At 42.0% G+C, this 12,963-nt stretch overlaps 1 protein-coding gene across 1 annotated transcript in view; it reads left to right on the top strand.

Moving 5' to 3' along the window:
• Positions 1-7,792, top strand: part of LOC140739442 (hepatitis A virus cellular receptor 1-like) — a 38,121-nt gene extending 30,329 nt beyond the window's left edge. Inside the window, exons 5-7 of the mRNA XM_073067737.1 lie at positions 2,287-2,380; positions 3,517-3,541; positions 3,633-7,792. Coding sequence (XP_072923838.1) covers positions 2,287-2,380; positions 3,517-3,541; positions 3,633-3,702 — 189 coding nt within the window. The 3' untranslated portion in view covers positions 3,703-7,792. The remainder of the gene's footprint in view (positions 1-2,286; positions 2,381-3,516; positions 3,542-3,632) is intronic.
• Positions 7,793-12,963: the final 5,171 nt, after the last annotated feature.

The raw sequence follows: 12,963 nt of genomic DNA, 5'->3' as shown, positions 1-12,963 counted from the left end.
CCAACTCTCTGCCTTCTATTGGTTAACCAATCCACTATCCATGCCAATACACTTCCTCTGACTCCATGCATCTGTATGATATTGATAAGTCTCTTGTGTGGCACCTTATCGAACGCCTTCTAGAAATACAAATGTACAACATCCACCTGTTCCTCTTTATCCACTGCACTCATTATGTCCTCAAAGCACTCCAGTAAGCTTGTCAAACAGGACCTGCCCTTTCTGAATCCATGCTGCATCTGTCTAATGGAACCACTCCTTTCTAAATGTTTCGCTATTTCTTCCTTAATGACAGCTTCAAGCATTTTTCCTATTACAGATGTTAAGCTAACTGGCCTATAGTTGTCCGTCTTTTGCCTACATCCTTTTTAAAAAAGTGGCGTGACATTTGCTGTTTTCCAATCCGCTGGGGCCTGCTCAGAGTCTAGAGAACTTCAGTAGATGATTACCAACACGTCTACTACACCCTCCGCCAATTCCCTCAGCACCCCGGGATGCATGCCATCAGGACCAGGGTACTTATCTACTTTCAGGCCCTCTAGTTTGCTCATCACTCTCTTTAGTGACAGTGATTTTATTGAGGTCCTCACCTCCTATTTTGTCCATAACATCCTTCGTTAGCATATTGGACGTGTCCACCACCATGAAGACTGACACAAAATAGTCACTCAATGCTTCAGCCATTTCCTTATAACCCAAAATCAATTTCCCCTTCTTGTCTTCCAAGGGGCCTATGTGGACTTTAGCCACCCTCTTCTGCTTTATATATTTATAAAAACTTTTGCTATCTGTTTTTTATATTTTGTGCTAATTTATTTTCATACTCTATCTTCCCTTCCCTTATTTCTTGTTTAGTTGTTCTTTGTTGCTTTTTAAAGTTTTCCCAATCCTCCAGTCTCCCACTACTCTTTGCAACTTTGTACACGAGCTTTTAATTTGATACTATCTTTTATTTCCTTAGTTATCCAGGGCTGGCTCTCCCCACACTTACTGTCCTTACTTTTGACTGGAATATACTTTTGTTGAGCACTGTGAAAAATCTCTTTGAAAGTATTCCACTGTTCCTCTACTGTCCTAACAAATAGCCTGTGTTCCCAACCACATTAGCCAACTCCTCCCTCATCCTGTTGTAGTCTCCCTTGTTCAAGCATAATACACTAGTTTTAGATCTAACTATTTCATCCTCCATTTGTATGCAAAATTCAATCATACTATGATCACTCTTTCCAAGAGGATCCCTGACTACAAGATTGTTAATCTTACCTGCCTCATTTCACAGGACTAGATCTAAGATAGCATTTTCCTTTGTAGGTTCACTAACATGCTGCTCAAGAAAGCTATCACGGATGCATTCTATGAAGTCCTCCTCAAGATTTCCTTGACCAACCTGATTCACCCAATCTATGTGGAAGTTAAAATCCCACATGACAACTGCCGTTCCGTTCTTACAAGCCTCAGTTATTTCTTGGTTAATCGCCTCTGCCACTGCAATATTTTTATTAAGTAGCCTATAGACAACTCCCACCAGTGATTTTTATTTTCTTCCCTTTACTATTCTTAATCTCTACCCAGATGGACTCAACATTCTGTTCCGTAGATTTTGTATGATCTCTCACAATCGCCCTGATCTCATCCCTAATCAAGAGAGCCACCCACCCCCTCTGCCTTCCTGCCTATCTTTCCGTATTACCTGATACCCTTGGATATTTAATTCCCAGTCATCTCCACCTTGCAACCAGATTTCTGTAATGGCCACTAAATCGTATGCCTTGGTACTGATCTGTGCCACAACTTCACTAACCTTGTTTCTAATACTACCAGCATTTAGATAAAGTGCCCTTATACTCATTGTCCTTTTAGAATCTAGTGACCTATGCGATTTTTGCTTTTCACTTTTATGCACTATACTCTTTTTTTCTTCACTAACTCTAGCGTTCGTCTCTGTATCACTTCCCTCTTTTCTGTGTGGGTTCCCATCCCCCTGCGATATTAGTTTAAACCTCCGGTACATAAATGCTGAAATTATTTTAAATTTATGTTTATATTTGCAAAATAGTGTGGTTCTGAACATCTGAAATGTATTACATAAAATACTGATAATTAGCAGGTTAGACATCATCTGTGAAGAGAGAAACAATGTTAATGTTTCAGGTTTAATACTATTTCATTTAATGTTAACTCTTGTTTCCTTTTCCAAAGATACTGCCTAACCTGTTGAAAATTTCCAGAAGTTTTCTTAGTTTCACATTTGTATTTTCTGAAGTGAAATTTGTCTTTTCATTTTAGGTAGAAGAGACGAGCCTCAGGATTTACCTCAGCACTGGTTTCCTGTTGTTTATCACTGTGACCTCAATAATTGCCATCATTTTCTTGAAGAAATGTAAGTGGAGCTTTTGGATTTGTGGGTGGACAGGGGGTGCCAGGTTATGATGAATCATTCTCACTTGAGCCACTGATGATGATTGGTATTAAACAAATTGTAGTTGTGGCAAAAATTATTGACTAATAAAGTGTGTACAAAATGATGAGCGGTGTTAATAGGGCACATAATAAGAAACTTTCATCCATGGGGGAGATGACTAAGACCAAACAGCGTGGGTTTAAGATGAGTAGAAGACTTAGAGGGTTTTAGTGGAAGGATATTTTCACCTGAGGGTGGCTACAATCTGGAATGTGCTGCCTGAACTAATTGTAGAGGCGGATATTCGCGCAGCATTTAAGAAGCATCTGGGTGAGCACATGAATGACTGGCAAAGCGGGCCATAAACCAAGTGCTACTGAATGGGTACTTGATGGTGAGCCTAAAGTTCTGTCTGACTTGAGAAAGGATGCATGCACTTCGATACTGCATGCAGCATTAATTCTTGCTCAATTATGTCCATGTTGGACCAATGCTCTTGGATTTCTATTTGTCTGGCCATAGGAAAGACTAGGAGATTATGTGGCTGGTTCTATTCTCACTTCCTACATACAGTAGACTTTTGCACACCCTACCCTCTCAAGAGTTCACAAACTCTCCCATGCCCTCCCTTGGATAATTTAGGAATGTGGTAATATTAAAGGAGTACTCAAAATCTGATGAAACTTCATGGCAGAAATAATTGGAGAAGGAAAGTAAGGGGTGGCAGAAAAAGTAGGGTGAGATGACGAGGAGGTACCACTAAAAAAAAACTGGTACAGGTTAGTGCGATTTAAATAAAACCACTAGTTGCTGCTGACAGGCATCAGGGAGATCTCAGAGAGTTAAAGGCAAATACTGTGGCAGCTCTGCTGCCCTTAAACAACCCTAGAAATTGAAGTTTTATTTTATTGCGGTTCCCCATTATGTTGCTGCTTTCATTCACCATTATCTGGCAAACTTTATTTTGTTTCAACATTGATGATTAATTCAAAACGTAAAAGTATGAGTGACTTAAAATAGTTTACAAAAATGTAGGTGTTAATCTATGAGTTGCTTATTGTGATTGATGTGCACTACTCTCTTGACCTTTCTCGCTCACTGTTTTTGTCTTTCAGTGAAGAATTCCAGAAAAAAGTGCAAGTAAGAATTTATATTTTGTATGACTATTTTAACAAAAATTCTAATAATCTTACATTTTTATGAAATTTAATGTAAATACTTGTATCCACAGCTCAAACAATTCCATAGGACTTAACTTGCACCAAACAGCAGAAGAGAATATATATCAAATTTCTGAATGAACTACGCTTTGCATTGGATGGTGAAACTGACTAATTAATTAATGGATGGCTTCAGAAATTTGCATCACCTAATTATTAATTAAACTAATAGGAAAGTGGAATTAGTGTAATTATTTGTAAATGGCTGAATTATATTTTTGTATTAAATATGTATTGCTTTCTTAATGTTTAACTTTACAGTGCAAAATTCTTTAAAGCAGGATATGTTCACATCAACTGATCTAACTTCTAGAATTAATTTCTCCCTTCTTCACTCCCTCTCATGCCTGCTTCCACTCTCTAACTGCCACACCTCATAACATACCACTAGGTAGAGCAATGTGACAAGATTTGCATTATCTCTGTACAAAATACTTAGCCACTGAAATAGTCACCTCCAGTCCCAGAGTGTGGCTGAAAGTAGTAACTTGTCGCACTATGTATTCCCTGAAGATGCAGTATATCTCTGTTCAATGACAATGGTATAAAGACAGGGTCATGCATGTTTTTCCTTTAAAATATGCTTAGCAATAATTCTATCATGTCCAATATGTTACTCGTAAACTGCTAAAATGAAACTTTCTAGCCATTGTGTGAACCTCATAATTCAAGTTAGACAGCCCATAATTTCTCGGCCGTTCAAATGAATGTGAATTTCAGCAAATTTATTAGTGCACAAGGCCCAAGATGTGGGGACCGTGGGAGATAAGGGGAGCCTATCCAGACATATAGAAAGGGCTGGAGGAAGAAATATCAAGGCCAAGTGTGATGGGTGGGGGTGGAAGAGGAGAGGATCAATGAAGAGGGACGGGAGGGCATTTATTTTATTTTAGTTGATAGGAAGACACATGTTAGGTTGTGAGGTTGTGTTAATTAAATGGTGGAAAGGGAGCAGTGTGGCTCAGAGGGAGCCTGTATTAGGGGAGTTGTGAGGTGAGAGGGGCCTCATCCTCAGAATGCTGGGGTATGAGGCATTGAGGATCTGGGACAGGGGCCTGAGTGTAATGTATCTAAGTTTGCTGATTGATGCACCATCAATAACTCTTGGAGATGTGAGGTGAGATATAAGCTTTTATTGGCTGAAAGAAAGAACAAGCAGCAATTGACCACCACACTGCATCCTGGGGACTGAGGCACGGTCAGTGGGAGGAGCCACAGGAGCAGTCAGCGGGGGGGCATGTCCAGACAGGTATATGTAGTTCACCACATACACCCCCCCCACACCTTTGTTTTAAAAGAGTCCCCATGGGGCGAAGTTTTTTACAAGTATATTTACAGGTTAAGTCTATCAGGTGGTCGAATCTGTCGCTGCGATCTACGTAGCACCGGCTGTGATTGCACAGGTGCCGGTGGTGATTGCACCAGAGACGGTGGCTGTGCTGGTTCCGGCCTAACTGGAGGTGTCAGCGCAGGTGCCAGTGGTGATTGCACAGGTGTTGGTGGTGATTGCACCAGAGACGGTGGTTGTGCTGGTTCCGGCCTAACTGGAGGTGTCAGCCCACTAGGCTTCAGTGATCCCTCATGCATGTGCGAGGCACCTGGTATATGCGCGTGCGAGACGCCCGGTATAGGAGTGTCGTGAGGAGTCTATGTAGGGCTCAGAGAAACTCGGCGCTCGACTCGTTAGGTTGCTGTCGCCGCGTCGCTAAGCGATGTCTTGCATTGACAGTGTTCACCGGCCGCAGGTACTGTCTTTTGAGGGCGTCCAGTGCCCCTTGGTAGGTTGGCAGGTCCCTGATAAGTGAGTAAACTTTGGGGCTGACCCTCGAAAGGAGGATTCTGTGCATAATAGCGGGCTCAGTCACACGTACCTCCTCCAAGAATGATTGGAAGCATGCAAGCCAGAGTTCAAAGGCAAGAGCTGCTTCTGAGTTTTGAGGATCAAGGTCTAATTTTTCCAGACGTAAAATGCTTTCCATGTTTTAAAACTTCCAGCCAATAAAATTGATGCACCATCAATAACTCTTGGAGACATGAGGCAAAATATAGGCTTTTATTGGCTGGAAGAAAGAACAAGCAGCAATTGACCACCACACTGCATCCTGGGGACTGAGGCCGGGGCGGAGTCCCCAGTCACCGTGGGAGGAGCCATGGTCAGTGGGAGGAGCCACAGGAGCAGTCAGCGGGGGGGGGGGGGGGCGTGTACAGACAGGTATATGTAGTTCACCACACTGATTATACTAAATTGAGTGGAAAAGCAAATTGTGCAGAAGATAGCTGAGAGTTAGCAGAGAGATATAGATAGGTTAAGTGAGTGAGTTAGACTATGGGGAGAGATTGAGTCACATGGGGCTGTACTCACTGGAATTCAGAAGAATGAGAGGAGATCTTATAGAAACATATAAAATTATGAAAGGGATAAATATGATAGAGGCAGGAAAGTTGTTTCCACTAGAAGGTGAGACTAAAACTGGGGGACATAGCCTCAAGATTCGGGAGAGTAAATTTAGGATGGAGATGAGGAGGAACTGCTTTTCCCAAAGAATGGTAAATCTGTGGGATTCTCGGCCCAATGAAACAGTGGGGGCCACCTCAGTAAATATATTTGAGGTTGGATAGATTTTTGCATAGTAAGGGAATTAAGGGTTATGGGGAAAAGGCAGATAGGTGGAGACGAGTCCATGGCCAGATCAGTCATGATTGTACTGAATGGCGGTGCAGGTTCAATGGGCCATTTGGCCCATTCCTGCTCCTGTTTCTTATGTTCTTATGCTCCTCTGTTCTAATGATGATCAGGCAGGTTTGATGGAAATAAGACTGGAAGAAAAGCACATGTGTGTCAGGTGCCCAAACAATAATATTGGTACTACTGGTCGGCAACTGTTAAGATTTGACGAAGGATACTCTTCTCTTTTCACTCCAGTGTGGCACTGAGATTTCTTTATCCTGCAGTAAAAGTGATGCAAGTCAAATAGCATTTTATCTGGATGGGTTTGTACATAATATTGCACGTGGGTGGAAAACCAGAAATACTCCTACTAGGAACATAGGAATAGGCCATATATCTGTCATATCTGCCATATATATCCTCCTATATCTGTCTTTCAATTAGTTACTGAAAAGTAAAATTAGCCAGTCTACATTTCCATTCTTTGTCTTTGTTCCATTTACAAAAAGCTTATAAAAAATCATGTCTGTTACCTTTTTTGGAGACAGTATAAAATTCCCTCCTTTTCCATGTATGAAAATGCTACCAGCTTTCAATATTAAATGGCCAGATATAATTTTAGGACTATTCCCTCTTGTTTATGGTTCTCCCACATAAGAGTATAATTTTATGTGGTTTTTCATGTGATTTATGATTAAATGCTTAAGTCATCACCAATAATGAAATAACTGGGCCTAGAACACACACACACTCCTACGACTCAATCATAATTTGTTTTACTTGGGCACAAGGAGAGCAGCATGACCCCTGTCACCCACACCGTTCTGAAGTCTGAGCAGAAAAGTTTCTATTTTTATACAGATTTGGCTTATTATTTACAGATAATGACCTTTGTTAATTGTACATGTTTGTTAATTCCTTACTTGCAAGATCAATTGCCATTCACAATCGAGATGTTACATTGAATCTTCAAGCCTGCAACCGATGATACTTTGATGATAGTAAAGCAAGAGGTGACCTGATAGAGGTGTATAAGATGGTGAGAGACATTGTTTGCGTGGATAACCAGAGGCTTTTCCCCCAGTGTTGAAATGGCTAACACAAGGGGGCATAGTTTTAAGGTGCTTTGAAATAGGTACAAGGGGGATGTCAGAGGTAAGTTTTTTTTACACAGAGTGATGGGTCTGTGGAATGCACTGCCAGTGACAGTGGTAGAGACAGCAGGGTTTTTTTTAGGTACATGGAACTTAGAAAAATAGAGAGCTATACAGTAGGGCAATTCTAGGCAGTTTCTAGAGTAGGTTACATGGTCAGCACAACATTGTGGGCAGAAGGGCCTATAATGTGCTGTAGATTTCTATGATTCTATGATTATACACAGCCACAGTCATTTTCACCTATCTATCTGTAATGGGCAAGATTGGCTCTGGTGGTCTCACTTCAAAGGTCTCCCTTTTCTTTGTTAGATTGCATATTTATGCTTGCCTGATATTGTCTTTAACCCTTGCCTTACTGCATCTGTCACACACATATCTTCCTCTCCCCCCCCCCCCCCCCCACCCACCCAACCTAAGTCTCATACTCAGGGGAATACAAAGAAGATGATGGAGCTTCATTAATCTAATTAAAAATCATTATTCTCCTTAGAAGCAAATTAAAACACCTTTCAAGAAGATAGAGGTTTACTTTATTAGAGTGTAAATTGCAGAGATATTGTGAATATATCATTAAGCTTGGAACAAGCCTGTGTGTTTATATTGTGTTCTGCAGATAGTAAAGCGATGCAATAATTTCACAATCAGGAACTTTCAAGTTTATGCCAAGAGTTCATGGATTCAAAATGAATATGTGTATTATCTTGTAAATAAATTTGTATCTCTTTTTCATACGTATCTACTATATCTAACAATGACAATGGCTTTATTTATTTATTTAGTGATACATCATGGATTAGGCTCTTCCGGCCTTTTGAGTCTCGTTTTCCCAGCAACCACCAACAAGTCCAGTTAACCCTAATCTAATCACGGGACAATTTACAATGATCAATTAACCTGGTATGCCTTTGCATTCCATGGGAAGGAAGTAAAGTAACTCCTTACAGAACAGCCCTGAAATTGAACTCTGAACTCCGGAACACCCTGAGCTGTAATAGTAATGTGCTAACCACTATGTTACTGTGGCACCCTTGGTTTTGTATGAGATACAATATTTCAGACTAAATCAGTGTGGTACTTGAAGATTGGAGGACAGCTAATATCAGGCTATTATTTTAAAAGGGTTACAAGGACTCACCAGGGAACTACAGACTGGTGAATCTAACATCGGTGGTGGGCAAGTTACTCCTAGTGAATCTGAGAGGCAAAGTCCATCTGCAGTTAGAAAGGTCAAGAACTAGTTTGGGGTAATCAGCATTGGTTTGTGGGTGCAAAGTTGAGTGTCACAAATTTAACTGAATTTTTGCAAGATGTATTTCTGTGTTGTAATGCTCTATGGTTCGATGTCTAACAGGATTGATGAGGACAGGTTGGTAGATACTAGCCAGGTAGACTGTAACAATGATCTTGACAATGTTCCACCTGGTAGGTGATCCAAAAAGGTTGGAACACACGAGATGTAGGGTGAGCTAGCCAACTGAATGCAAAGTTAGCTTGATGAAAAGAGGCAGAAGATGATAGTGGAGGGTTGTTGTTCAGACTGGAGCCTATGATCAAAGATGTGCTGCAGGGATTGGTGATGGATCTCCTGTTGTTTGTAATACAAAGGAGCCCTCTCTGCTGAGAGGTATCTATATTGTGATAGGGAAAAGAAAGAAGTGTACATTGCATTTAGGCAGCTACATATGAATGAGTCCCTCAGTGAATATAAAAGGGAAGCTTAAGAGGGAAATCAGGAGGTTGAAACAAGGATGTGAGATGAATTTGGCAAGCAGAATTAAAGACAATCCAAAGAGGTTCTTCAGTTACATTATATTCAATTATACATTTAAAAAGTGACCAGGAGAGACTCTGTCCTCCTAAGGACCATCAGGGATGCATATGTGTGAAGCTGCAGGAGGTAGATGAGGTTTTTAATTTTTATTTCTCCTCCAAAGAAATGAGGGTAAGAAGAAGTGAGGTATTGGATCCTATGCATATGAGAAAGGAGTATTTGCAACTTTGAAGCACGTTACGGTGTGGGGTCTGACCATGTGTAACCCTGGGCCTTATGGGAGATCAGGGGAGAAATTTCAGAGGCTCTTTAGTGATATTGGTTTCATCATTGGCCAATAATGAAGTTCCAGAAAGACTAGAGAAAGGCTAATGCTGTTCCACTGTTCTAAACCTGTAGAAAGAACAGGTCAGGGAACCATAGCCCATTGAGCCTGACGTCAGTTGTAGGGACATTACTGGAGGGAATTCTGAGGGCGAAGACCTACCATCAGTTGGATAGTCAAGGCCTGATCAAGAAGAGATGTCATGTTTTTTTTTGCATAGGAGGTCATGTCTGAGAAATCTTTTGGATTCATTCAAAGATATAACTAAGCAGATAGATGAAGGTAGAGCAGTTGACATCAGGCTGATCTGGTAAGATTCAGTAGCATGGGATTAAGGGGAAGCTAGTGGAGTAGAATTGGCTGAAGGGATTGGGTCATGGAGATAGAATTGAGTTTTTTCAGTGTTTAATGGATCCAACATAGGGGGCCATTAGATTGAACATCGGATGTCAAATTAAACACACAAAGGGTTTGTGAAATTGATGAGGATGTTAATCTGACAAACCTATTTAGATAAATATAAAACATATATAAATGTGGAAATTCTTTGAAATTCAGATGTATGTTGGCAAAATATTGTAGCTCTGAAAATCTGAAATATCTTAAACAGCAAATTAGAGAAACAAGAGAAAATCTGCAGATGCTGGGAATCTGAGCAACACACACAAAATGCTGGAGGAACTCAGCGGGCCAGGCAGCATCTATGGAAGAGTCGACGTTTCAGCCTGAAAAGTTGACTGTACATTTTTCTTAGGTGCTGCCTGGCCCGCTGAATTCCTCCAGCATTTTGTGTGTGCTGATCATTTCTGAAGATAGGGGCAGAAGGGCTGTTTCCATTCTGTATTACTCTATGTCTCTATAAAAAATGTAGATAGCTTGGTTAGTAAGTTTGCAGATGTCATCAAAATTGGTGGTTTAATGGACAGTGATAAGAAGTTGTTTAATATTACAACAGAGTCTGGATCATGGATAATGGGCAAAGGAATGCCTAATAGAGTTTAACTCAGACAAGTGTGAAGTGATACAGTGTAGGACCAGTGCAGTAAATAACAGGGTACTTGGTAATTTTGTAGAACACAGACACATAGGGATACAAGAACATAGTTCCTTGAAAGTGGTGACTCAGTTAGACAAGGCAAGTAAGAGTATGGCACACTTGCTTCATTGGATGAGAGACTGTGTACACATGCTGGGATGTCATATTACAGCTACCTAGGGTGTTGGTGACACTACACGGAATATTTTTCTCAGCTTATCAACAGGATGTATTTAAAGCAGAGATGTTGCAGATAATATTCACAAGGATGTTGCTGGGACTGGAGAACTTGAGGTTATACTGATAAACTGGGGCTGTTTTCTCTGAAGGAGGCTGAGAGGTGACCTTATATAGATTTAGAACATCATCAATGACAAAGATAAAATATTTGGTCTTTTTTCATGTTTCTGTGGTGAACTACATATACCTGTCTGGACTGCTCCTGTGGCTCCTCCCACAGACCCCTGTATAAAGGCGATTGAGGCCTGAGCCCGGCCTCATTCTCCAGGATGTAGTGTTGTTCATTCTTCCAGTCAATAAAAGCCGATATCTCGATTCTTACGTCTCAGAGTGAGTTATTGATGGTGCATCAGTTTCTGGATTCCAGAGTGAGAGGGAACAGGTTTAAGGCAAGAGGGAATAATTTGAAGGGCACCTGAAGGACAGCTTACCAGGGATAGGGATCCTCGTCCTCACACCTCTGCGTCCAGCACATTATTCTCCGAAACTTCCGCCACCACACCGCGCCCCCCCCCTCCCCAGCGCATTCTGCCTTCCGCAGGGATCACTCCCTATGCGATTCCCTGACCCATTCGTCCCTCCTCACTGATCTCCCTCTGGCATTTATCCTTGCAAATAGAACAAGTGCTACACCTGCCCCTACACCTCCTTCCTCACTATTTTTCAGGGTCCCAAATAGTCCTTCCAGGTGAGGCGACACTTCACCTCCGAATCTGTTCAGGTCATCTGCCATATCCGATGTGGCCTCTTGCATATTGGTGAGACCTAACGTAGATTGTGAGACTGCTTCACCAAGCACCTACCAGAAAAAAAAGCGGGATCTCCAATTCGCAACCCATTGTCATCCACTTCCCATTCCGTTTATGTCTATCCATAGCCTCCTCTACTGTCATGAAGAGGCCAGACTCAGGTTGGAGTAACACCTTATAGTCGGTTTGGGTAGCCTCCAACCTGATGGCATGAACATTGATTTCTTGAACTTCCAGTAATAACTCTCCCCCACCCCCACCATTCCTCATCCACTTTTCCCTGTCTCACCTCCCCCCACCTTTTAATTGTGAATCCTCATCGTTTTTTCTCCAGGCCTGCTTAAGGGACTCAGCCCAAAACGTCGACTGTACTCTTTTCCATAGATGCTGTCTGGTCTGCTGAGCTCCCCCAGCATTTTGCGTGTGTTGCAGCCCTTCTCCTCTCTTCCCTTCTGTGCCTCAGTGCCAGGGACCCAGAACCCTCAACAGTATCCAAAATGGTATACTTATTGTTAGAGGGAATGGCCACAGGGGTAGTTTGTATGTCTGCCCATTTCCCTTCCCTCTCCTGAAGTCATCTATTTATCTGCCTCCTGCAACTTGGGCATGACTACCTCTCTGTAGGTCCAGTCTAAAACCACCTCAGTTTTTTTCGTAAGAGTCTTTAAGTCTTAGAGCTGCAGCTGGTGGGAAGGGCTGTATGCTCTTTAAATGGGCCAATCCCTACCTAGCACAGAGGAGCAGCTTTCGATGAACAGGTAAGATGGACACTTACTACAACAAATACTGAAGCAAAGTATGCATTAAAGAGCTCCCCTACCCCCCAGGCACCTTTCCTCTTCCATCCCTGATCAGTTCTCCCCTCACTCTAGTAATCTTCACCTGAGGCTGCATTCCACCATTGCCTTCACAATATACACCAGGAAAGATAAATGTTGGATATGCCTACATTTGGTGAATGAATATTGAAAGAAAAACAAGCAACAATTGTTATGACCTCGGCCCCCTCCTTTGTGAGAATCGCAAGAGCCCTAGTCAAGGGGGGGTCAACTGACCCAAGAGGGGGAGAGACATGCTGAATAGACACAGGAAATGGGAGAGAGAGAGAGAGACGTGCGGAAGACCACGTTCTCCGAGAAGCAGAATAAAGGCGATATTGACTATAGTCTCATGAAGACCACGTGAAGAGCCCTCGGGCAAAGTGGGCTGGTTGAGAGAGAGATCGCATCACCTGCAACCTGATTGACACCTGCAATTCCGTGAAGAAGTATAAAGGAGGGTCTGAGGGGGGGGGGGAACCCTCAGACGCACCAAGGAAGCACGATACCGATTCCTGTGGGAGCGGGAAGCCATTTTGAAGGAAGCCACGTGCGTTAGATTCCAAATTTTGAATCTG

This window comes from Hemitrygon akajei, chromosome 15 (assembly GCF_048418815.1).
Source record: "Hemitrygon akajei chromosome 15, sHemAka1.3, whole genome shotgun sequence".
Taxonomy (NCBI): domain Eukaryota; kingdom Metazoa; phylum Chordata; class Chondrichthyes; order Myliobatiformes; family Dasyatidae; genus Hemitrygon; species Hemitrygon akajei.
This window is presented reverse-complemented; position numbering and strand designations above follow the sequence as displayed.